Here is a 25,996-nt window from a genome sequence, read left to right on the forward strand (position 1 = left end):
CTACTAGCTAATGCGGCCGACCACATGTTCCTCTTGATATCGTGTCCTTAAACGGGGATGGATTGAGGACAATGTCGCAACATCCTCTTCACATAGGATGAGCAAACAAATGTTAGAGGTAATATTAGTGTTTTCTTTAAATTAATTTAGTTTAATATAGGTGTCGCACTTGGCCCTATATGTGCCTTTGGTCTCAACGGCATTGGTCCCCCTCCTGCCAAGTAGTTCCTGAATACCGAATAGTGATCCTTATCATGGCCCTGGTCCTTACATTTTATGCACCACACTTCTTCGCACGCTTCTGGCCTGGGTGCCCTATCTTGCTTCAAGCTCTGCATCTCCAAGAATAGGTTCTATAGCTGCGCGTGGATTTGTTGGACTCCCAACCCCAGATCTTATATCGGTGTTTCAAGCAACCTCATTGCCATTTCCAATGCTTCTGCCTGGGTTGAGAGCTTTTGTTGTGACAGCGTCGTCCTCAGTTGTGGTGTCAAAGACGCCACAAACCACGTGCAGTGCTGCGCATCTGTCAGTGTCATATTAGCCTCGCGGATCGTACTTTTCAGCCTCTAATCTAGATCCCAGGGGGTTTTGCCTGAAAGCATCACGATCTCTTTAAACCCAATGATTGACTGAATCTCTGACTTCAACCGGCTAAATTCTCTATTCAGCGCATTCTGAATCTCCGCTATTCCTGCATTTGGGTGATCATTCGAGTGCTTGATATACCATGTCAGTGCGAGATCCTGCAGCGCACGTACCAATGTGGCCTTCTTAATGTTGTCATCCGTAACCCCGTGTACTTCCCACACTGCTCTTACTACAAACCAAAACTGATCTGGATCTTCATTCCCTACTCCTCTGAATACAGGTAGCTTGATCGCGCTTGTCATGCTGAAATGCGAGTTTGGTGGAGGTGGGGTAGATGAAGATGGAGGTGAAGTAGGCAAAGTGGGTGATGGCGTAAGTGGAGGTGATAGCTGCAAAATGCACTGCCTAATCAAACTAACCGCACTCCTCAAAGAGTGTCGAACACGCTCTTCCTCGCTCGCTCGCGGAGGTGAAATTAAAGGACTGTTTCCTAGCCCTTCGATACCTTTGTAGACCTTTCCGCTCCGCGTTGTTCCAATCATTAATGTAATCACCCTTCAATTTCCTTGTTCATAGGGTTCCAATGTTCCGACATCAGACATCCCTTAGGCAGATCCCTGTTCTGGCAACAGAACCATTTGTTGGCTTATTGGGGCCTGACCCAGGTTCAGAAGTGTTTTAGCCAAACAAATCCAGAAACTACCAGCCTTTTCGGCAATAGTCTGCAGAGCGCGGATTGAGGTCTCACCCGAAGTAGTATGGGAGGGTGTTGAAAACAGGTTTCCGCACCCTAGGGATGTCTTAATGAAGTCTGAAGAGTTCGTGAACCGATTCTTCGTACTCGTACGGTTTCGCGTAGCCCTTGTACTGAGCATAAGGTGGCGTTGTCTAGATTCCTTACCCTTAGTATGTTTTATTATAGATCTGACTTAATTCAGTAGTCTTTATCAATCATTCAATATTCGTAACAAGAGTGAGAAAACATAAACCTTAAAGAGATGCATAAAACCATAACAAAAGCATAAACATACAGATCTGCAATTAGATGCACAATATTTCAGAATCAACTTATTTCTTATTAAATTTTTGTTCTAGTACTATCCAATTCCACCCTGCGCACTCAGTTGCAGGGGTCCGCACACAGTTGCGGACTCTACGAGGCCTCTGCACACAACTGCAGAGCCTCTTCTACTACTACGACCCACGACTCGGACTTACAACTCAGAGCGAATATCGCTTTCAAAAACCCATACACTTGAGATCTAAACAAAAGCTACCTTCTACACTTTGAGCCTTTCTCTATTTATACATTCCCATGGTCCGCGGACCATGGGTAGGCGGACAGCTTCTACATTAGATGACAATATTTTAGGGCGAACTACCCTTTTACTTGACTTATTACAATTCGCGCTCCGCGCACTTCGCAGAGCCTTTACAATACCATTACCCAAAATTGTGGGCTTTAAGCCCCAAAACCGTTACGCGGGGGATCCGCTACCCAACAACAATCTTCTCTTATTATTATTAGTGTGTTTTCTTACTTCATCAAACAGTTACCAGAACAAAAGAGACAAGAACACAAGATGTTGGCTCTCAGCCAAGCAAAACCTCTCTCTCCTAGAGAGGAAAACCCTTATGCAAATTTCTCTTATTGAAGCTTCAATTGACAAATGTCAAACCCTAGACCCTTGACTAGTTGATCCTCCAAGCACAAGACACAGTCTCTCTTTTGCAACTTCCTTTTTGTCCTTCAATCAATGCCTTCTTCTAGACTGCACCTTGGTCTCTTCCTTCACACTTCTTTCGGCAACTGATAGCACTTTCCTTTGCTCTTTTTCCGGCAGCTGCAAAAACCCTAGGTCTCCTTAGAGACCTCTTCTTAGGTGTCTTCCTTTCCTTCTCTACCTCACTTGGAAATCTTCCTTCTTGACACTTGAGCTAGAGAATGAGGTTCTTCTTGAGGTATATTCTTGAGTTAGAGATTGATCCTCTAACCCTACTGCAAATCTGATTTTTCCTCGCACGTGTGGTTGATTATGGCACAAGATTGGCCTTCTAGCTTGCTCCCTTCCTTTGCTTGAGATGGGACCCACTTCGCTTGATATGGAGGCCGATTTGTGACCTCTTTTTAGCCTAATCAAAACTTCTTGGAGGGATCCAATTTCTGACTTGTTGCAGCAACAAAATGTCCTCTTTTCCTTCGCACGTGTGATCGAGAGGAGCCCTAAAACAATCCCAAAACTTTGGATTTCTTTCTTCTCTTCTTCGCTGGCCTAGGAGCAACCTTTTGCTCTTCTTCGCACCCGCTCTTCTTCGTTGACTTCAAAGATAGCTTGCTTGTTTCTTTGATGACGTCGAATGGCCCTATATATAGGAGTTTGTCCATCCTATTGGGCCGACTTGATCTAGTGAGGCCAACTTGACTTCAAGTGCACCAAAATTCATTCTTTGAGCCGACTTGAAGAGGAGACTTGTCCTTGTGCTTTGGAGGATCACCTTTGGCACATATCTTTGACATAATTACATAGTGTAACATGCCCACATGGGTCTTCAATAATTACATTGACTCTTTGACTTTCCTAGAAGCACTTAAGCATGTTCTTGACCTATCAAATGGACAAGAAACACATTCTTGATAATGACAAAAATAATAATTCTTTTTATTTTACAAGTACAAAGATCAAAATTACACTTATGAAGACCAAACCTAGTTACACTTTCTTCAACAGGTGTGCCGTGTGGGAGTGTGCATGACTAGGCACTAGGGGCCATTACAAAACCAAAGACAAGCATTACTTGTAATATTGCAAGTGACTACATTACATTCCAAACAGCCCTTAAAACTTTTGGAAGATGACAACCCTTGAATTTGAATTGTGAGGTAAATATATCATCGAAATTAGCTTGAATTTGGTTAGACTTACTCTTAACAACGTGAACAGAATATTTATTTAAAACACACATAATAAAATTCATACATATGCTTTGCCTTTTACAGCATTGTGAAGAATTATCATTGTGATGACCTTGGCTAATGTTATTTCTATTGATGATCATGTTTCTCTGCAAAAAGTCCTTCAAATAAAGAAGACCCTGCACTCAAAGATCATTCTTCGGGGTAAATTTCATAAAACAACTGACAGAAGCTGACTTATGATTACTTGTAAAAGATTCAATGACGAGCCATACCTCTCCAGCTGCAATAAACTTGGCCCCGTTGTGTGAATATGCCAGGCAAGTCAATGCCTTCAGGGTTCTAGAGGCCACAAGCAACCAGACTTGGTATATAGCGCAGCCATATATAAATACTGATAATGCATACAGGTATATATGCCCACAAATAAGCTTCTGGGTTCGCTAAAGTAGATTGATCACATTTACTTTCGCTGAATGTGAGGGAGTGTCTGAGGGTTTCTTTTTCAAAAAAGTCCATGAAAATAAAAGAAATCTGCTCAGATTCATATGGGTGTCTCAGGTGTAAGATGAACTCGAAGGTTTGGGGAAGCACACACACAGAAACCCAGTTTGCACCCAATTGCACCATGGGCTTCGTACAAAATACAGAAAACTAAATCGATAATGTCACATGCTTACCTTAAGAACCTGACCTTCACTGTTCCCTTCGCCGCTGGGTTGGAGATGCAAAGCATTCCTCCAGTTGTGGACCGGACGTGAATGGATCCCATGAGCTCCTCCACCCTCTTTGTCCTCAGCCCGTTGGATGTCCATGGCAGCTGCAACCAGCGGAAGATGTACAGATGTCATGGTATGTCGAAACGTAATACGTACATGGAAATCTCCGCCTCATAGCTATGCCTTGGGAACTTTACCTACGCCTAGGAAAGTTTACCTCGGGGTGGGACTAGCCCTGGTACACTCATACCTACACCCTATGCCCTCCTTTGGACTAGACTTTGTAACAACCTATGCATCATACCTACTCCTTGGGAACTTACAACCATACATACTAGCATTTGCACCAGATGTTGCAAAGAAAACGCCGTAAGGCATAAAGTGCGGAAATCCATTCTGTATAGTCTCTAGAGAAATCACAACGTTTCCATGAAGAGTTTCAATGATTGGTAGAAAAGATAAACATCAAACCACACAAAAAGAGTCATAGTCCAGGAACGATGTGGATACACTATTTCAGAATTTATGTGTTAGATGCGACACTAAAAGAGAGTCATAGGCGAGGAAAGATGCAGATATATTCCCAATAAACATTATTTCAGAATGATATACTCCCAATAAACACTATTTCAGAATTTCTTGCGTTTGATGCGACAGTACATTCGATTTCTTTGAAGGTTTTCTATGTTATGTGACCTACTGAACATAACAATTGAAAGGAATGGTCAGTAGGAGCTTTCTTTCCACCCTCCGACCTCCTCCGTTGCTGCTTCCTCACAGCAATCTTCTTCTTCCTGCAATTTCCAATCACCATAATATGAAAAAACATATTTAAGTTCATAGGATTGAAGTAATTTGATGGGAATTTATATGAAAAAACACAATTACATGTTAGGGTTATGGAATCTAAATTAATTTGATAATAAATTCTGGGAATATTTTAGAATTTGAGAATATGATAGAATCTGCCTGGTCAATTTGTTTGACCTGTTTCACCTTAATCTTATTTGTAATCTCTCTAAGATTCTCATATTCTACAATATTCATGGATCTTGAATATACTCAAAACCTACCATATTCATGGATCCATGAAATTCTAGAAAAGTATTTAACTTTAAAGTTTAAACTTTGTATTGCTCCCTAAGATTTTCAAATTCTATTATTCATATATCTTGAATATTCTCAAAATCTACAATACATCCTTTATATCCATAGATCCTTTATATCCTTAAATCCATTAAATTCTAAAAAGATATTTAACTTTAAAAGATCTAGAAGGAATAAGTTTAAACTTTTTATTGAGATTATCTTCTTACATCTGTAAAACAAAATTTGAAAATGAAATTTATAGTGATTGGTCAATATCCAGAGCTAATATGAATCCATCCTATTACCATGCAAAAAAATGTTTCTGATATAAAGAGCCTCTGCATATATAGAATCTACCTTAATAGTGAATGTGAGGCCAACTTTTATCTCCCCACAGTAGTTCTGGTCTGGAAGGACAACATTGTAGGAAGTCGGGGGTAGGCTTCCTTCCATGAATACTCCCTCCAGGGGAATGCTGTGCACCACAATCAGAAATATAAAGATATATGATCAGAAAACAGAAATATTGAAAAACGATGAAAGACTGTAGGATCTGAAAAAATGACTGAGATCATAATGCTGGAGACTCATCTGCACCTTGCTTCCCCAACGAAGTCATCCGCGTTTCCACTATCGTTGTCCATTATTTTTAAGGTGAGTTCAGCAACCCCGTCGGCTACAATGAAAACAAATTGCTCATTCCACTCGGGATTGCTACCTTTACCTGCAATTTCAGAGATCCGATCTATTAATTTTTAACTCTATATATTTTTGGGGGAAAAATTTGTGAAATCTCCCTACTTCCCCTGCATATAGAAAAGATTTGTGTAATTTCTTCTTCCCACAGATAATCCAGGGGCACTCAGTCATAACTAAGACCTCACCACGAACTCTTTCTTAAAACGATGTAACCATTTTCTCCATTGTTTGAAAAGCATTTGAACCCTGGATACCTATAAACAAACTTAAAAATTATGCGAACGGAAGAATTTTATCAGAGATTGGGGATCTATTTATCAGGGACTAGTCAGCGATGCTCTCAATAATATATGTTCTCAATACACGGCTAAAACCATAGGAATATGCATACTCAAGATAAAAACATTTATATTTTAAAGAAAGGCAAGACAAAATTTCTAGCTATCTCCCCTGACTTGTTCAGATGGGGGAGCAGAGTTATTGGTTACCTTCTACAAGAGTAAGGGCACAGGGCTTCAAGGTTGCAACATCTGATGAATCCCTCAACCTGTTGCCACGAACCTGGTATAATTCAAGTTTTTACCAAGTCATGGATACTTCAAGAAAACTAAGATGGCCAATGTTGCCATGGTCACACTTAAGCTTTACAAACTAATAATAGAACCAGTTTCACTGTACATAGCTATTTCTATCTTGACACGAACACCTGTGTTGTTAATGCAAGTAGGGTCATACCACATGATATCTTGAACAGAACCAGTCAATTGCAATCCACCAGCGTGTCAAACAACCCCATTATTTAATGAGCTTCTGAACTACTGATTTTCTTACCTCATGGGATAAAGAATAGTTGGTCAGATGGCATGTCCCCACATTCACAGCTAATAATCGACATAAATTAAGAATACGGTCTGTGGAAATTCCCTGTTTCCATAAAAAAAACATATATTAAAATCTACTGTCGAACCAAACATAACTATCCATAGGTCTGGATGCTGCAAGATTGGATTATATTCATCATAATTCTTAAAGCTGGATCGAACATCTATGACAAGACTTATGTTACCACCTACCGTCATAAGCACTGGATAATATTTTTTATGAGATAGCGTACCTTTAAAATAACTTGAGAATCATCTGGAGTGTTCGTGATGTCTAGCACAGTAGGCAGGACTGCAAGCAACAAACGATACCATATAGTCATTGGTTGCACCATAACAATTTCTTATTTTTAAAAGCAAACGGAGACCTCATATTTGTATTGATATAAAAGTACTAAGATCAGATGAACTTGTGAATAGCCAAGAAGCTGCCCACAGCTGGTCTTTGCCTTTTCAACCAATTAATGACATCGAGATTAGAGAGAACAACCACTAAAACGCAATGACAGGGCATCGGAGAGTAACCACAACACGGCCCATGCGATGCCACAGCCAAAATAATTGGAAAAAGGATACAGAGTATTTCTTGAAAAAGGATACGAAGTATTTCTTGAAGATGTAAATCATAATATGACTCATCACAAATAATTTTTCTGAGATTCAGAGGAGGAGGCAGAGAAATAAAATGTTACAGATGCAATAAGCTGGGACATAGAGCTTTTGAGTGCCCAGAGAATGCAGAAACAAAGCAGAGGAATGCAATTGTTGCTCCAGCTGAGGGAGAGGCACCAGTGGCAGCAGTAACAGAAGAAGTAAATACACCAGAAAGTTGAAGAATCTCCGCAGCTCCTAACATGCGTGATTGATTGCATGTGATATATAATTACCTGTGTATTAAGGCAGCTTGGCGATGGTAAAACCTTATATGCTGTATATACGTGACTGTTTCATTATTCTGTTTGGTCGAATACGGAGTTAGTTTCATTATTCTGCGTGGTTTTCATTAGTGGTTCCTAGCTGTTTGCGCAGAGAGGGCTCTCAACTACGTGTGGTGGCCGGTTGAACTTACAAGTGCGGGCTCAAAAGAGCGTTGCTGCGGTAGATTAATGTGTGCCTAGTCTGTCTGCGGCAGACAGTTCTATTATTTAATTATGATGGCCGGGTGTGAACTCTAAACGCTGATCCGCTATTGCATACATTCATAGGGGGTTGTCCGTTGGTATTAAGGCACGATTGTATTAGAATGAAAGTGTATTAAACTGCTGTTGAATCATTTGTAGCGTAAATCCTTTAAAAAGGTTGTCACTAATAATAGATGTATAGTCCCCTTGTAAAGCCTGCGTGAAATTTTTAAATTTGCTGCCTTTGATTATAAATCAGAAAAGTTGTGGCTCGTTGGAAAAGGAATGAAGCTATCAGTTTAATGACTGATACGCCTGAAGACAATACAAGGGAAATAGAGGCGGATATTGAGGAGATTGCAGTCAAATTGGAGAGACTATCCCTAACGTCTGCACCCCCGGAGAATTGTCAAGAAAGTTCAGGAAAAGTGATGGATTTTCTTTGATGGTTTTTTTTGTTTCTGGAGTTCAATGCGTTATGAATTTCTGAATACAAAACATCAAAATTATCATCTCCAAAATGATCATTCATAGACGAACATGACTGCAACGATTTTACACCCTAAATAAAATTTGTCAATGGTATCAATCACTGTTTCTCAATCTCAATAAATCATTTATGCTTTCTTTTCATCCCTGATGAGGGATGATGATGAGTGAAGTGCCAGAAAAGTTGTTTACTGTTTCAGTGATTTTTCCATTCTTTTTGTTTACTAATTGAGCAATGTTTGATATTGTGGGAGCCTTTATCACTGTTGAGGGCAATACCACATTCACTAGGCATTAAAACAACCTCTCTGCTGTCTTTCTGAGGCTGTGAAAATGGAAGCTATTGTTATTAGTTTGGGTATGGAAGTCTTTCATTAAATATTTGGATAGATTTCATTGTCAAAGAGAACCAAGACTCTTATGCTTTGGAGACAGTGTGCATTCTATGAGGCAGCGCAGTAGCAGGAACTTTGGGTATAAAATCTTTTGGGAGATGGTAATATGGTATTCTTCAGGACCTGGTTTGGGTAAACTAAGAAATTGGTGCATATCTTCTCTGTAAAAATTGTAAAACAGATTTGAGATTTTAAGAATGCATATGGATGAATATCTTTTCCAATGTGTGTAAAATGTGCTGAAATTCATTCAAATCTAAAAGATTAGGTTTAGAAGTTTTGTGTAAGGAAGTCACTTTCTGGAATTCAGTAAATGGTTACTGGGCAAAGTTGTTGATTAAATCTTCCATGTCCGAAAATAATGAAAGCAGAGGCATTAGATTCATGACTTCAGATGCCTTGGATAATCACATGGCTCAAAGAAGGGACTACGGATCAGATACGTTTTTGAATACAGCATTGCCACCTCAATAGTACCAAGGTTCACAGAAGTATTAGTCAACCTTATACTACCCGGCTGGTTCGTGGATGGTCCTCTGGCTTTCTGGTACAAAGAAGGGCAATCAGAGAATATGTTGTGGAGAGTTAAGGAAGTGGGTTCTACTGCCAATGAGTTTCTAACCAGAGCTTTGGTCAATTCTGATACCGGTAAAAGCCATGTTTGCCAAGTACTAATCTTACGAGGTGTGGTTCAACACCTTAAAAAACTTTTCCTCTATAGTCAGTTGTGTCAATTGATTTGCTCTATTATTTGAGCTGTGATTGATTCTTCTGAAGGAGGCGCTGGCAAATGGGTTTTATGCTATACACTCCAAGGCAACCTCTAAACCAGTGTTGTTGTGATAATTGACAGTCATTAGTATTGGTTTGGGCATGCACTGTTTACAGTTGTATGTGGGGAGATTTCGTTGTCTAATTACTTTATGCTTGTTCCTCAGAGTAGTTTCTCTTAAGACTAAGAGGAAGAGAATGAGTTTCAGCATGCAATATAAGATTGTAGTTTGAATGCGACATACAGTTTATTTATATAATTTCTATTCATTCTCACTTGATTGATATAATTTATCTTATGAGTGGTTTACCTTTTCCATTTGAATCTGAGATCAGATGAATCAAATGCATTAAGAAATCGTGATTTAGGTAGTTCCACGTGTCAAAAATAGCGCAAAAAGGTTCTGCCTGAAGCTGTAATAGATATAATCTGATTTTATTTTGCAGAATATTTTGAGCCTAATACCTGTTATGGAGGATAAGTCAAATTTGATATATCGCCCTGGGATGCCTCTGTTGAACATATCTAGCTGCAGTGACTGAGCATAGGAGTCAAACAGCGAAAAGTGAAAACAAGAAGAAGAAAAAGACTATTAAGGAGGGAGACATTCAGATGCCTTGGGGATGATCTCACAGTAATCTAACCGTAACCTACTGCTATATGCTTATGAAAATCTGGACTTTTCTAATGTTGTTTTCTTTTAATCAAATCATTGTTATTTCTTCATTGTAAAGGAGTTGTGTATCATGTCTTTATGATCAGTATGAATGTTATTTACTCTGGATGCTATGTTATCCACAGATGTTAATAGTTAGTAGCAAGATATTGTATTCAGTCTTTATTTTTTTCTGTTTTTTATGATCGAACTGCTTCCTCACATCTTCCATATATTGGAGTTATGATACGATTTTCAATTCTTCATTTTACACAATTAATTGGGTTACAGAGATTTTTAATTGGCCTCCTTTGTTACTGATTTATATCTTTTGTGTCTTCTGGGTGATATAAAAATGGAGCCTTGTTGTCTATATAATAAATCCGTATCAGAAAGCTCAACTACAAGCTGCTAATGCATACACACCAATGATTATACACATGAACTTTTAACCCAAGAAAATCATAAGTTTGCAACTTTGTCTTTGGTTTCTTGTTCTTACATAATATAAATCTGTGAACTTCCTAGGACAGAAGTATCTTACTTATTTTTCTGGAAGATGCCCGATGTTTATAAAACTGATCCATGTGTCCCTTCTTTTTTCCTCCATCCTGTTTGCCTTTGCAAACTCTCATGTTCCTTTTCAACAGCTCTCTCTGGTTTTCCCTGCTGTAGGGTGACAATGTGAACATGGAAGAACTTCTACAAGCTGGTGTTGAGACAACGCCCAGTCAACCCAATGGCAAACTGATTAGGTTCTGATGGATGTGCAGCAATCACAAGCGGATAGACATTGCCACTGCACATATAAATCAACACAAATCCAGAATCTTGCTTAGAATTAAAGACATTGACAGACATTTCAAATCTTGAACATCTAAAATATCTCAACATAAATGGGTGCATCAAGCAGGAAACCGTGAATCCTGAAGGCCTGAGATCACTGGAAAAACTATGCATGGAATTTTGCTTAGAATTAAACACATTGACAGATCTTTCATATCTTGAACATCTTAATTTTCTCAACAAAAATGCGCGTGTCAAACTGGAAACCCTGAATCTTGAAGGTCTGAGATCACTGGAATACCTGATATAGTATCTGATATGAAAAACCAAAGCCAAAGTCAAAACCGTCAATAGCCACTGCATTGAAAAAGGAATCAGATCATTAAAAGATAAGTGAAGATCATTAAAATATATTTACAAACCATTCAAAAGAGGTTAAAAAACAGAAAGTCTAAATCAAGTGTTTGAACGCTGCAAACAAACCATTAAAAGAAAGGAAATTACGGAGCATAAAATCACAGGATGTGATGTAGCCTCTTACCTGAACAGAGGAAGCTGAGAAAAGATACTCGGATAAAACTTGGCCTGAAAAACATAAATGAAAAACTAAATCCTGTTTGGATTTTGGTATTGGCAGGGTGGGGTATGCGAGCAGGCTAATGCTTCCGGGAATGCAAAAACAAAATTCAGGTTCGCAGAGGGAACTCAGTTCTACTGGTGACCATTAGATTCCAGCCATTCTCGTATGCCCAAAGCATTCTCAACACACCCAAGAAAGTTTGGATTCAGCAAAGGGCATTGAAGACTCCTGCAGAGGCATTAACCACAAAAAAATTAAGCTTGAAAACTATCTAGTCCTACACAAATTAGAATGGTATATTACTTCAGATATGATGACATGGATTGGTATCCTAAGGTCAAAAAAGCAATGAGGTATAACGTTGAGAACCTAACCAATCAAGTTATTATGCAATGGTCCATCAGAAAGGGTTTTCTTTGTCCAATAAAACATTCTGCAATGGTCCATCAGAAAGGGTTTTCTTTGTCCAATAAAACATTTCATCGCAGCTAATGCTCTAGGTTAGCTAGAGTCAAGTGCAAATCGAAGGAATGATCATTATCAGGTGCCTACAAGATGTTTTAAAATCTTGAACATCTTAATTTTCTCAACAAAAATGCGCGTGTCAAACTGGAAACCCTGAATCTTGAAGGTCTGAGATCACTGAGATCACTGGAATACCTGATATAGTATCTGATATGAAAAACCAAAGCCAAAGTCAAAACCCGTCAATAGCCACTGCATTGAAAAAGGAATCAGATCATTAAAATATAAGTGAAGATCATAAAAGATATTTACAAACCATTCAAAAGAGGTTAAAAAACAGAAAGTCTAAATCAAGTGTTTGAACGCTGCAAACAAACCATTAAAAGAAAGGAAATTACGGAGCATAAAATCACAGGATGTGATGTAGCCTCTTACCTGAACAGAGGAAGTTGAGAAAAGATACTCGGATAAAACTTGGCCTGAAAAACATAAATGAAAAACTAAATCCACATTGAGAATTGCAGACTCCCCAAGTTCTATGTAAAAATGCTGGTTTATGGCTTACTATGTAGGATTCCCTAAGGCTCTCCTTCGTGGAAGGTGATTGATAATCAAAATGAGTACCCGGAGGAAACTTTACCTCCGGGTGGGACTAGCCCTAGTACACTCATACCTACACCCTATGCCCTCCTTTGGACTAGACTTTGTAACAACCTATGCATCATATACTCCTTGGGAACTTACAACCATACATACTAACTTCTTGGTACGCCCCACTAAAGAAAAGTATCCGTGGCATATGAAACAAAGGTTAGGTGAAAGAGTGGGCCCCCCCACCCAATAAGTAACTTAAATAAGAAAATGCAGAAAGACCGGATGGAGGTGAGGTGCTAAAGAAGACAGAACAAGAAGGTGCGGTCTGTGTTTAAGATGACTCGGGTATGTTATAGGGGGGTCTTCTTATTTTGGCAATGACAACTGGCTCTCGGCAATTACCTTATGGCTCTGCCCTTCTGACTATTCTCATCGGCAATTGGCTCTACCCACATATGTTTATGATTAGCTATCGGCTATGATCTTATTCAAATGGTCAAAACGGTAAGCTTCGTCATAGCATCTATTCGAGGTAGGAACCAGTGTTCCGTATCAGTAAGTGTTTCTCGTGCAGGGGTATGGCTTCTCTGTCGGGTATGAATTGCAAAGGGGGTTTTCTCCTCTATCAGGTATGGATTGCACGACGTATGGATTGAATGGGTATCATGTGATGTGAGACCGCCCCTATCAGTATATGTGGGCCGTCATTTGTCCGTCCGTGGGACCACCCCTATCAAACTTTTTCTATCGCCTAAGCTTATACTTCGACCTGTCTGATTGCATAGACGAATGGAAAATCACCTGAAATGTGGGAAATCCAGTTAGTTTGCTAATCACAAATTATAAGGATCTAACTAAGATGGAAAATAGAGAATATTACTCGTAGCCTCGATAAACTAAACTTTTATTTCCACAAAACGTGTTTGGCGAAGGCTTTGGGTGGGGGATCGGCACAACCCCCAAAAAGATGAAACTTGCTTTGAAGGGATGGGCTTAGAATTTAGTTGAATCTAACCCACGCCTAAGGTTAATACTGCGATCTATCTAATTGTAGAAAAGTAAAAATCTTTCTTATACCGATGCTTCCGTCTAATGGCTTTTGGCTTGGGCTTGGTTGTTTAGAGGTTGAAGGCAGAAGGTGAAAGGCTAGAGATTATAGGTTCAAGTTCTATCTAAAGGCTCCTGTCTAAAAGCTGCTTCCTTATGCTTGTTTATTCTGGTGATGAAGGCCGAAAGTTATAGGTCTTAGGCTTAAGTTTATTGGCTTCTTCGCCCCCCCTATAATCATTTTTCTGGTCTGTGAACTCATACTGCCCCACCTCCTAATCAGGATCCAATCAAATGAATTTGATTGATTGACAGTTGAGGGCCGCCCTCATGCTATAGCATGGCTCGACTAACAGGAGAGGGAGGGCTGTAAAAACGGACAGATGAAAGGATGGAATGAGCGGGGGCAAGGGATGGAGTCACTCACTATTCATATGGTGAGGGGTTTATCGCTCTAGTTTCCCAAAATAGAGGGTTTTAACGCTCACTCATCATATGGGTGAGGGTCGGAGCACAAGCAAACAAGAGAAGAATGGCGGTTTCCTTCCCCCTACTGTGTCCTTCCTTGCACATTACTTCACCCTCCGAGATTGGCCATTTGATCGTATTTCTCATATTCGAGAAACATTTCGAGTCTTTGGTAGAAGGCAGATGGCTCATATAATGATATATGATTGAGTGGTTGCACAAGATTAATTCAAATTCTCTCAGATCGATTCGTTTGCAGGAGCAAGATGCCTCATACATATTATATATGAGCATCCACTTCGTTTTGATTCGTTTAACCATTTGTCGTTTCATTGATCGAGTGGCAGTAGCGAGATTCAGTCATATCATTATATATGAAACACCACTTCGTGTAAATGAGTTCTTTTCCTTTCACGACCTAACCTCATTCCTCACCCATATGAATGAGTGAGTTGATGGCGGCCTTATAGTCGAGCGTTCGTTCCTCTCCCATAGGTCGAGTCACTAACGTACCTCACCCTACCGGGCCTCCCCTTTTAGTTCGTTTACCTATGATTGCCAAGTGTTTATTCACTATATGCCAGGACTCCAGACCAAGGGTCTACAGGTACTTGATGCCAACAGGTTATCCAATAGTCGATGTCGTGGATCCTGGCGTTGATACAATCGATCCTAGTTTCAATAACTCGATCCCAGAGGCAATCATTCCCAGTAAGGAAGTCCAATTGAAGGTTGACGAGAGATTCTAATTCATTACGTAATTACATATATAAAGAATGACTTTTCACGAAGACCCTTATAATGTAACACTTACCCCGTTTTAAGAGAACCCAGCAGGCAGGGTTGTTTTTATATTATACCAGTAGTGAAACCCTCAACAGACCTTGGATTGGGTACCAAGCATGAACTACAAAGTAATTGCATGGAATGAGTTGGTAGTGGAAGCCACCCTACCATCCAGCAAGCACTTCGTAGTTCGTCTACTGAGAAATATGTTGTATAATGGCAGCCCAAGATGTGATGTTTGCTCTCTGAAAATATCCCATCCCGAGGAGAGCTATCAGAACATGAGGACTGGGGGCTCATTACTGTTCTGTGGGAGTGGGTAGGAGCAAGCATATATGACAGCAACTATATATTGGTGGGGTAGGAGTTTCTAACCCTCTAGTGGGGGATCCATCTATTCAATAATAAGAAAATTGGTCTCTACTTCAATCCGGGGAGCGCTGGTGAGACCTTGGTTGCGGTGTCCATTATGGGGATAAGAGAGGACTAGAATTGTTGATTAATACGACTATAAATATAACTTCGTTTCTATTTCTCCGATCCCACCCTGTGAGGGAAGGCCACGGGTATGTATATGAACCTGTGGTAATCACAAACTTGATTCCCAGACTGTTTGTTCAGTGGATCAGGTTGTTGTGCTAGGCCGCATCATTGGATTGGCCGAGACTACCATACCAATCGATACTACCATAGCAATAGGGAATAAACATACCATACCAATAGGACCAATAGGGACCGCCATCGAATGGAAGGGAAGGCCTCAGCTTGGGCTTTGCACCTGCGTCATCATCCCAATATATATTGCCACAGCATCGACTTACTCCAAGATGGGTATCGCCCCGGCATCATCATGGTCAGGATTTCCGAAGCATGCATCCTTTCAATATTTTATGGCGGTGCATCATCCTTTTTGTCCTCAAGTGGACCTGTGACCGGATCCTCCTCAGTAGACCGGAGAATTGAAGTATCAACTGGATGGAGGGTGCTTTGGGGACGGCTAGAGTTTCTTCATTTATGTATACTGGATTGATAGAACGTATGCTGGATTGACGGAGCGGGCATTTTTTGGAGTGTATTCACGGGACCGGGGTTGAGCACGTGTGGGAGGGGAAACCTTATATGGGTATCCATTTATTGTGTTGGATTATTCCAATTGTATGGAAGGGTTTCACTGGGCCACATAATTTCATTATTCGGGCAGGGCTCTCTGTCGGCACCTAGGGGGGGTATGGCTCACTATGCGCCTATCTTGAAACAACTATACGGATCAGAAAATCTTTGTTGAAGCAAGCCTGGCTAGTGACCGAAATGATACGAGTCAATACGTTAAGAGAGAGAGAAGAAGGAAAAGCATAATTACATATATATAATATTAATGTCAGTTAATAAGGAAGGAAGGATTATAGGAGCACTAGACCTATGAGAATATATTACCTTCTATCTAGCTGTAGGGGAGGTCTCTATCAATATAAATCCTGGTATTGCAGTGTCTGGTCTGCCTAATGGTAACAAAGAGGGATTATGAGGCTTATCAGGCTTATGCAGGTATGTATAAAGACGAGACTGGCATATCTAAGTTGAACTAGTATGGTCTCCATTAGTGAGATGCAAAATCCATGTTGGTTTGTTTGGTTGGGCTAGATTTCGTTTCACTTCTTCCGGATGGCTCAGATATCGTGGAACTACCTGATGGCTTGGATTATGGCCCAACGGTCTTAGTAGAGTGTAGTTAGAGCCTAGATTGATAGCTTATTCGCTTAGTACCCTTTGTTTAATAGCAAGGCCTGTCCTCTAGAGCGTGTATTGAGAAGCAACTTGGGTTATAGAGCTTCTGTAGAGCTTGGTGTGTGTTTGGAGCAAGCATTAAGGAAAGGCTATCCCGACTGGGTGTTGTTGGTTTGAAAGAGCAAACCTATGGAGCAAGGGCGAGATAGTTGAACTTGGACTGCCTCCACCCGTATATGGATAGCTTGTGATTGGAAAGCCTACCTCAATAGTGTCTGGGTTTATAACATGGGTAGGAATGAGCTGCTGGGAGCCGGTAAAGGCTATGAGACTAGGCTTCACTGGTTAGGCATGTTCTATAAAGAGAGTATAATAGATTCTAAGTATAGGCAGTAGTCTATTTTATAAATGAGGAGTAAGCTAGTGGTAGACCTGTTAGATAGTAAAGTGATCAAAGAGGTTAGGGGTTTTAGGGGAACCTTACCCTGAGCCAGGAAGAAGAATAAAAAAAAATAGGCATCTTTCTACAATTTCATAAATAGGAGCAGGAGATAAAATACCTCATACTAAAAGAACTAATCGAGTATAATATCCTTATTATTCCTAATATAGTATATAATAATTCATATATTTCTAATACTCAAATGATTAATAGAGTATAATATAATGATATTCCTAATACTAATCTTAGACTTAATCATACTCTACTTAGAATCTATTATACTCTCTTAGTAATTCTTGGTAGTGTTGCTTCAATTAATACTGTAAGGGACTTCTCTATTAGTAGTATTATATACTCTAAATTAGGAATCTGATACTTAGGCATTCTTATATTAGTTTAGTAATAAAATAATATCTTAGTATTATTAGGATCAGGAAGGTTATAATAGCTTAGGAGCATTAGCATACTCTTTTTGGTCTTATATCCCTCTTTTTTGAGATTAAGAAAATAAGCTAATATCATTGTGACTAAAAGACTTTTAGTTCATTATACTTAGTAAGACTGGCCTTATAGAAGATTCTTATACTAGCTTATAAAGCAGGTATACTAGTTAGTTATTGATACTCCATTTTAGACTCTCTATACTCTTAGGCCTTCCTTATACTCTTTTTAGACTATACTTGTGACTCTAGTCTAATAATTTATTTAGATTCTATCTGTTAGTATTATTATTATATATTAGTATGCTTATACTCTAGTCACAATATTAGGAATAGAATTATAAGTAAGGGTCTACTCCTATGAATTTTTTACTCTCGTTGTATTATTAGGAATCTTATATTTGACTGAGACTCTATTATTCATCTCTATCACTTTCATGTATTCTTTAGTTCTTGATTCCTATGGTTGATATCTGGTATCTCTATGTATCTATTCCTCGGTTCTCTCTTTATCTCTTGATACTCAAACCCTACCTTTATGAGCTAAACCCTCTACTCTTTTTTGTTATAGTGGAACCCATAACCCCTTATGATGCCCTTGTTGACAATGATGAACATTAGACTATATTAGGATTCTTATACTCAGTTAGGAATCAAAAGGCAATCCACCACACTATGAAGTAGAAACATGTCCTAATGCTGAACCTCAGTATCAGGAAACACCATGATATATACTCTGACTATTTTGCCCAACACATCAATAAAATGATGCAGTGTAACCCCATCACTACAGGTACTTCGAGTAGATTACCATTTGAGCACCTAAGGCAGGGTAACCCATTACTCATAGCCATTAAGAAACCGATCCAAATGCAATCGAACCTATATCCAAACTGCAGGAATTACTAGATATGGGTAGATGTACCTAAACAAACTAAACCCCTTCATTTTCACATTGAGCATATCCACAACAAAAAACCCGGTACGTAGCTAATTAGACACTGTCGGGGTTCATGCATTATTCAACCCAACACCCATGTTTTTTATACCTATCCGTGGTGGAGTTTTTAGTTACAATATTCCTAAGATATACATAGGGTGGTAGCAACAAATGATAGTATAGTAGATTTATAGCAATAAGTTATTACCTTGGGTGAGACTCTTACAAGTTGAACTACTAAGGTTACCTCATTATCTATAGAAAGATCTGAGGCATAGGTTATAGAATCATAATTGACCTAGGACTACATAGATATAGATAAGAAGAGAGACTACTTTAGGGATAGATTAGCAACTATTGTAATAGAGAGATTATTTTCAAGTTGAAATAGATTGCTTAGTGACAAATGTTAGATAAGCCTAAGAGGTATTATTGGGAAGGTTGGTCATTCTTATATCCTACTTGCATAAATACCAAAGATTGCTTTGAAGTCTAATATCTCTTATAGGGATATGAACATCATATCCAAGGATGCTTTAGCTTATTATGGAGAAAATATGGTGATGCTAGGTATAGTAGTTACTTAGAAAGATATATATCTAGTAGCCCTAAAGATAGAGGTAGTTGGGTGAAATTATCAGCCTTATCAAGCTCCAAGCAGACTGATAGTAGGTCATGCAAACTGAATTTAGTATATCCTAGTGAAAATAAGCACATAATTAGGTAAAGATTAATGATCTATCATATACTACAACTAAAAACTATATAGACCCTAGCCATAACCTCAATGATTAGCTTCAATATTAGTACTAAAGCCTGCATAGCCTGAGGAGGTGAGAAATGTGTTGAGATTGCAACAAGATGATGGAGCTTAGTGAAAAGAGTCGCCTTCACTAAGTGGGCCCGCATGCTATTTTTGGCGCAAGTCTATTTTTAGACTATGTCTATTTTTAGACATATGGATCATGTCTATGGATTGCAGGTTGTTGTTTATGGATGATTGATCAAGTTGGGAAAAAATAGATGGACTTCTATTTTTTATGAAAGTGTGAGTGATCACAGTGTGAGTGATCAAAGTCTATTTTTAGACTGGCTGTCAAAAATAGAAAAGTCAAATATTATTATCTCACAATAATATTTGGACTATAAACTTAATCTTATTCTCTTGGAGCACTTCAGGATGAGCTACGGATGTGGTACATGCAGATCCCAGAGGGAAATACGTGGTTACCTATGGGATGACTAATATTTGCATGCAGGACTTCAGTTAGAACTCAAGTGAGTTGAGTTTAGTGGACTGGAGGTGCAGTTGATGGAGTTGTGTTCAGTTCAGCTTTGCTAAACTGGTTGTATTTAGTCTAACTGATTAATAGACTAGAGATGAGTTGGGTGAATTAGTTATTAATTAATTCACAAGTTATTAACTCATAATACAACTAATGAATACATCAGTTAACTCAGTTGCATGTCAGTGCATGTTCAGTTCAACAGGGACAGGTGGTAGAGAATCAGATTGCTATCAGTTGTGACTATAGTTGTGCACCAGATCTTGCACAATCAAGGGATTGAGTATGCCAATGAGTTTGCTCACGTATTTGCCCACATTATAGCTTGTGCTCACGTCCAACAAAGTGTGAGTGACTATTTTGCAGGTGAAAAACGAGTTTGGTGAGCCATTCTCATCAGTTCTTGAGCAGGTATTGAGCAGTGGAGGCAGGCAAGCAGTGGAAGAGATTTGGAGATCAGATCTGAGCTGTATTGTGTGTAACAGAGGTGGAGATACTTGTGAGAAGTATTATGCTGTGTAATGTTACATGACTCAATCATTAATATACAGATAGTTGGGGTTTTTAGCGAGATGCTTTCCCCGGGATACATACTGTGTTAATGTGTGAATGCTCTTGATGTTTTAATTGTTATTGATGCTGCTATATTGATGATCAACGTAGAGGAGCTTATGTATTGTGTATGTTTTCCGCAATAGTACATGATCAAGATAATCTCCATTGAATATGTGTTAAATTATTCAAAATTTCTACATGGTATCAGAGCTGCTTGATTTGTAGAAGAGATTTTTACAGGATATCAAGCAAGGATTGATCATCAGATCTACTATTCAGGAAGTGTTTACATTCTATTTCTTCAGGCAGAGTCTGTAATCGGGCCAGGTAGCCTCTGGATTCATCCTTCTTTTGGAAGGTGAGATATCCGGTGAATTCCCATACAGTCAATCTCTGTACGAGAAATATTGTGTTCTCACGAATTCTAGATCTGAAGCATTTGAGTTGGTTGCTGGTGGAATTCGAATTTTGCAACAGTATTGTTGAAAATGTCTTTCAACGGATTGCAAATGTTATTCCAAAGCAAGAGCAACCTGGCGCTCAAGGATAAACTCAGAAACATCAAATGCGAGAAGGGTGACAGTATTCCCAAGTATTTCACGAAGTTCACTCAGTGTCGAGATGAGTTGGGAAGTGTGGGGGTTACTGTCGATGATGAGGACTTGGTGAGCTTGGCTCTCCTTGGTCTTCCGAAGAGTTGGCATTCCTATCAGGACTCTGTCAATGGTCGGGAGAAGTTGCCAGGATGGGAAAGACTATGGTCAGATCTTGTGCAGGAGGAGATCAGGCGGAGTACCAGGGACGGATCTTCATCAAAGGGAGCTGATGAAGAGAATTGTGCTTTGGCTGCCAAAGAAAAGAAAGGGAAGAGCAAGAAAACTTCTCAGTCTGGTGCGAAAGGCAAGAAGCAGGATATGTCCAAGGTGAAGTGTTTTCACTGTCACCAGCACGGACACTATGCCACAAATTGTCCGCAGAAGAAGAAGAACAAGCACGCTGCTGGATCTGCAGGGGGAGAGGCCTTAGCTTCTTAGTTTGAGCTTGATTTTTCATTGATCGTATGCTTGGTTTCAAGTATGATGGGATCAGTGTGGTTCTTGGACAGTGGTGCGTCTTTTCACATGACGGGAGATAGAGATTTGTTCTGTGATCTGGAGGACCAAGATCTTGGAGTGCACATCGAGATGGGCGATGATGGTAAATACAGTGCGACCGGTATCGGTACCATTTCCTTTGAGAGGGAGTCTGGTAAACCCTTCGTATTGAAGGAAGTCATGCATGTTCCAGGATTGAAGAAGAATCTTATCTCAGTGGCGATGTTAGAAGACAAGGGGTATGATGTTGTTTTCAGCGAGGGAAAGGCTTTCCTACGCAGCAAGACAACTAGTGAGACCCGGAAGATAGGGGTTCGAGTGAGGAACCTTTATCAATTGCATGTAGATGGATGCGCAGCAATGGCAGGCAATGCAGAAGGATTGGTGAGCCGGGATGATGGCGAGTTGTGGCACAGGAGATTGGGTCACCTTCACCATGGAGCCTTGAAGATACTGCAGCAGATCACTACAGGGCTTCCTAAAGGCACACTTGCGCAGTCAGATCAGTGCAAGGGGTGTACCTTGGGGAAGTTTGTGAAAGCCACCTTTCACAAGAAGGATAGTCGCGCCACGACGATCCTTGAGAGAATTCACACAGACGTGTGTGGACCTTTCTCAGTCGCTTCGACAACAAAACACAGGTATTATGTGATTTTTGTTGATGATTTCTCTCGTAAGTGCCGGATCTTCTTCATGCAGAAGAAGAGCGAGACATATTCAAAGTTCTGTGAATTCAAAGCACTGGTCGAGAAGGAGTCGGGGAAGAAGGTGAAGGCTCTTAGGAGCGATAATGGTGGTGAATACATCTCGGACGAGTTCAAGGATTTCTGCAAGACAGAAGGGATTCGTAGAGAGCTCATAGCTCCCCATAACCCACAGCAGAACAGGGTAGCTGAGCAGAAGAACAAAACGATTGTGGGTGTTGCACGGGCAATGTTGCATGATCAGGGCCTACCCCTTCACTTGTGGGCGGAAGCATGCAATACAACAGTTTATGTGCAGAACCATTGTCCTCATAGGATACTTGGCATGAGTACACCTGAGGAGACTTATTCTGGTAAGAAGCCTGATCTTTCTCATTTGAGGATTTTTGGTGCTAACGTTTACATGCAGGTGACGAAGGATGCCAGGAAGAAGTTGGAGCCAACCGCAGAGGTTGGGATATTTGTGGGGTACACTGATACGCCCCACAACTATCGTGTGTATTTGCCAGACAGTGGTAAAATTGTTGTGCGACGGGATATAAAATTTCAGGAGGAGAAAGCCATGAAGTGTTCGCTTGAGAGGGAGCTACACTTGCATGCAGATGAGGAGCTATTAGTTCCTAAGGATGAGCTTCAGGACGTGGATCAGCCACAGGACAAGGTTCATGGAGTGGAAGAGACCACTCATGCAGCGCCAACCATCAGAGGGCGAAAGCGCTTGACAGAAGCTGAGCGACTGGCTCAAGATGCAGAGAAAGTTGTAGGACCACCTACAACCCAACGCAGGCAGAGAGTCACCTGATCGGTACACTGGATACATGGCTCTTATGAGCAAGTGTGTTGTGACTGAGCCATCCTCTTTCGAGGAAGCTGTGGAGGATCCCGCATGGGTAGACGCCATTGCGGAAGAGTATGATTCTATTGTCAGAAACAGTGCATGGGAGATTGTTCCTAGACCGGAAGGGAAATCAGTGGTGGGTTCGAGATGGATCTACAAAGTTAAGCAGGCAGCTGACGGGAGTGTTGAGAAGTACAAGGCAAGATTTGTTGCCCGAGGCTTTTCACAGATTGAGGGGATCAATTATGAGGAGACCTTTGCACCTGTCGCAAGGTATTCTTCCATACGGACGATTCTTGCTCTCTCAGCGCAGATGGGATGGCACATTCATCAGATGGATGTGAAGACTGTGTTCCTCAACGGAGCCATTGAGGAGGAGGTGTATATTGAGCAGCACGAAGGCTTTGAGGTCTTCAGCAGCGAGTCGCATGTGTGCAGGCTCAAGAGAGCGCTGTATGGGTTGAAGCAAGCACCACGTGCTTGGTACACACGGATAGACAGTTATTTCACAGGACTTGGATTCTCCAAGAGCGAGGCGGATCCTAACCTAAACCAGATTGTGGTGAAGGGTAAGTTGCTTATCATTGTACTGTATGTTGACGATTTGATTCTAACGGGTGATGAGCTGTTGATACTGTCATGCAAGAAGGATCTTGCTACGAGTTTGAGATGAAGGATTTGGGCCTCCTTCACTATTTCCTGGGATTGGAAATATGGCAGCGCAGTGGTGGACTGTTTGTTTCTCAGGGCAAGTATGCTTGGGAGATACTGGAGAAGTTCAACATGCATGGCTGCAAGCTTGTTGATACTCCTCTTCCTGGAGGTTGGAGGAAGGAAGATGCCACTTCGGGAGAAGAAGTGTATGCCACTGTTTATCGACAGTTGGTGGGGTCGCTGATGTATTTGGTCAATACACGACCCGATATATGCTATGCAGTTAACCAGCTTTCACAAGCTATGGTTAAGCCTACCAAGCTCTTCTGGAAGGCGGGCAAGCATGTATTGCGCTACTTGAGAGGCACATCGGGATATGGTTTGTGGTACAGACAAGAGGATGAGGTGAAGCTATGTGGCTTCACGGATGCAGATTGGGCAGGGAGCCCAACGGACAGAAAGAGCACATCAGGAGGGGTCTTCAGTATTGGATCGACAGCAGTTTTTTGGTACAGCAGGAAACAGAGATTCGTGGCACTCAGTTCAGCGGAGGCCGAGTATATGGTAGCAAGTTTGGCTGCATGCGAGGCTATATGGATGAGGAAGATCCTAGTTGGTTTGTTCGGTTCTCATTTGGATCCTACTGTGATTTACTGTGATAACCAGAGTTGCATTAAACTCTCGGCTAATCCTGTATTTCATGATAGATCTAAACATATTGACATCAGGTACCATCATATCAGAGATTGTGTGCAGCGGAGGATCATGTTACTTTCGTACATTCCAACGGAGGATCAGGATGCTGATATTCTGACGAAGGCTCTCACCAGGAGCAAATTCGAGTACCACCGAGGCAGGATAGGGGTTGCTAATAATCCATATCTTGTCGAGAGGGAGTGTTGAGATTGCAACAAGATGATGGAGCTTAGTGAAAAGAGTCGCCTTCACTAAGTGGGCCCGCAGGCTATTTTTGGCGCAAGTCTATTTTTAGACTATGTCTATTTTTAGACATATGGATCATGTCTATGGATTGCAGGTTGTTGTTTATGGATGATTGATCAAGTTGGGAAAAAATAGATGGACTTCTATTTTTGATGAAAGTGTGAGTGATCACAGTGTGAGTGATCAAAGTCTATTTTTAGACTGGCTGTCAAAAATAGAAAAGTCAAATATTATTATCTCACAATAATATTTGGACTATAAACTTAATCTTATTCTCTTGGAGCACTTCAGGATGAGTTACGGATGTGGTACATGCAGATCCCAGAGGGAAATACGTGGTTACCTATGGGATGACTAATATTTGCATGCAGGACTTCAGTTAGAACTCAAGTGAGTTGAGTTTAGTGGACTGGAGGTGCAATTGATGGAGTTGTGTTCAGTTTAGCTTTGTTAAACTGGTTGTATTTAGTCTAACTGATCAATAGACTAGATATGAGTTGGGTGAATTAGTTATTAATTAATTCACAAGTTATTAACTCATAATACAACTAATGAATACATCAGTTAACTCAGTTGCATGTCAGTGCATGTTCAATTCAACAGGGACAGGTGGTAGAGAATCAGATTGCTATCAATTGTGACTATAGTTGTGCACCAGATCTTGCACAATCAAGGGATTGAGTATGCCAATGAGTTTTCTCACGTATTTTCCCACATTATAGCTTGTGCTCACATCCAACAAAGTGTGAGTGACTATTTTGCAGGTGAAAAACGAGTTTGGTGAGCCATTCTCATCAGTTCTTGAGCAGGTATTGAGCAGTGGAGGCAGGCAAGCAGTGGAAGAGATTTGGAGATCAGATCTGAGCTGTATTGTGTGTAACAGAGGTGGAGATACTTGTGAGAAGTATTATGTTGTGTAATGTTACATGACTCAATCATTAATATACAGATAGTTGGGGTTTTTAGCGAGATGCTTTCCCCGGGATACATATTGTGTTAATGTGTGAATGCTCTTGATGTTTTAATTGTTATTGATGCTGCTATATTGATGATCAACGTAGAGGAGCTTATGTATTGTGTATGTTTTCCGCAATAGTACATGATCAGGATAATCTCCATTGAATATGTGTTAAATTATTCAAAATTTCTACAAAATGAGTCAATCTATACATGGTGTTGTTTCATATCATATTGATATTTTCATGATGTAAAAATAGATTACGTGTCCTTTTTTGTATACATGATTTTCATTAAGGCTAACCGTCGATATGTAATTATTTCAAACACTTGTCACTTTTTGAGACACATGTATGTAGATGTAGTAT

At 40.3% G+C, this 25,996-nt stretch overlaps 1 protein-coding gene across 1 annotated transcript in view; it reads right to left on the reverse strand.

Moving 5' to 3' along the window:
* The window catches only part of LOC149148541 (uncharacterized), a 263,172-nt gene that overhangs the window by 222,975 nt on the left and 14,201 nt on the right, over positions 1–25,996 (reverse strand). The window contains 9 exon segments of the mRNA XM_089442207.1: positions 5,671–5,788; positions 5,911–6,037; positions 6,501–6,573; positions 6,844–6,936; positions 7,127–7,185; positions 10,870–11,124; positions 11,413–11,468; positions 11,653–11,919; positions 12,066–12,363. Of these exon segments, the coding sequence (XP_089298333.1) occupies positions 5,671–5,788; positions 5,911–6,037; positions 6,501–6,573; positions 6,844–6,936; positions 7,127–7,185; positions 10,870–10,912 (513 nt within the window). The 5' untranslated portion in view covers positions 10,913–11,124; positions 11,413–11,468; positions 11,653–11,919; positions 12,066–12,363.

Source organism: Pinus tabuliformis, chromosome 9 (genome assembly GCF_031772625.1).
Source record: "Pinus tabuliformis cultivar Carrire ecotype Pingquan chromosome 9, CPIR1, whole genome shotgun sequence".
NCBI classification, from domain to species: domain Eukaryota; kingdom Viridiplantae; phylum Streptophyta; class Pinopsida; order Pinales; family Pinaceae; genus Pinus; species Pinus tabuliformis.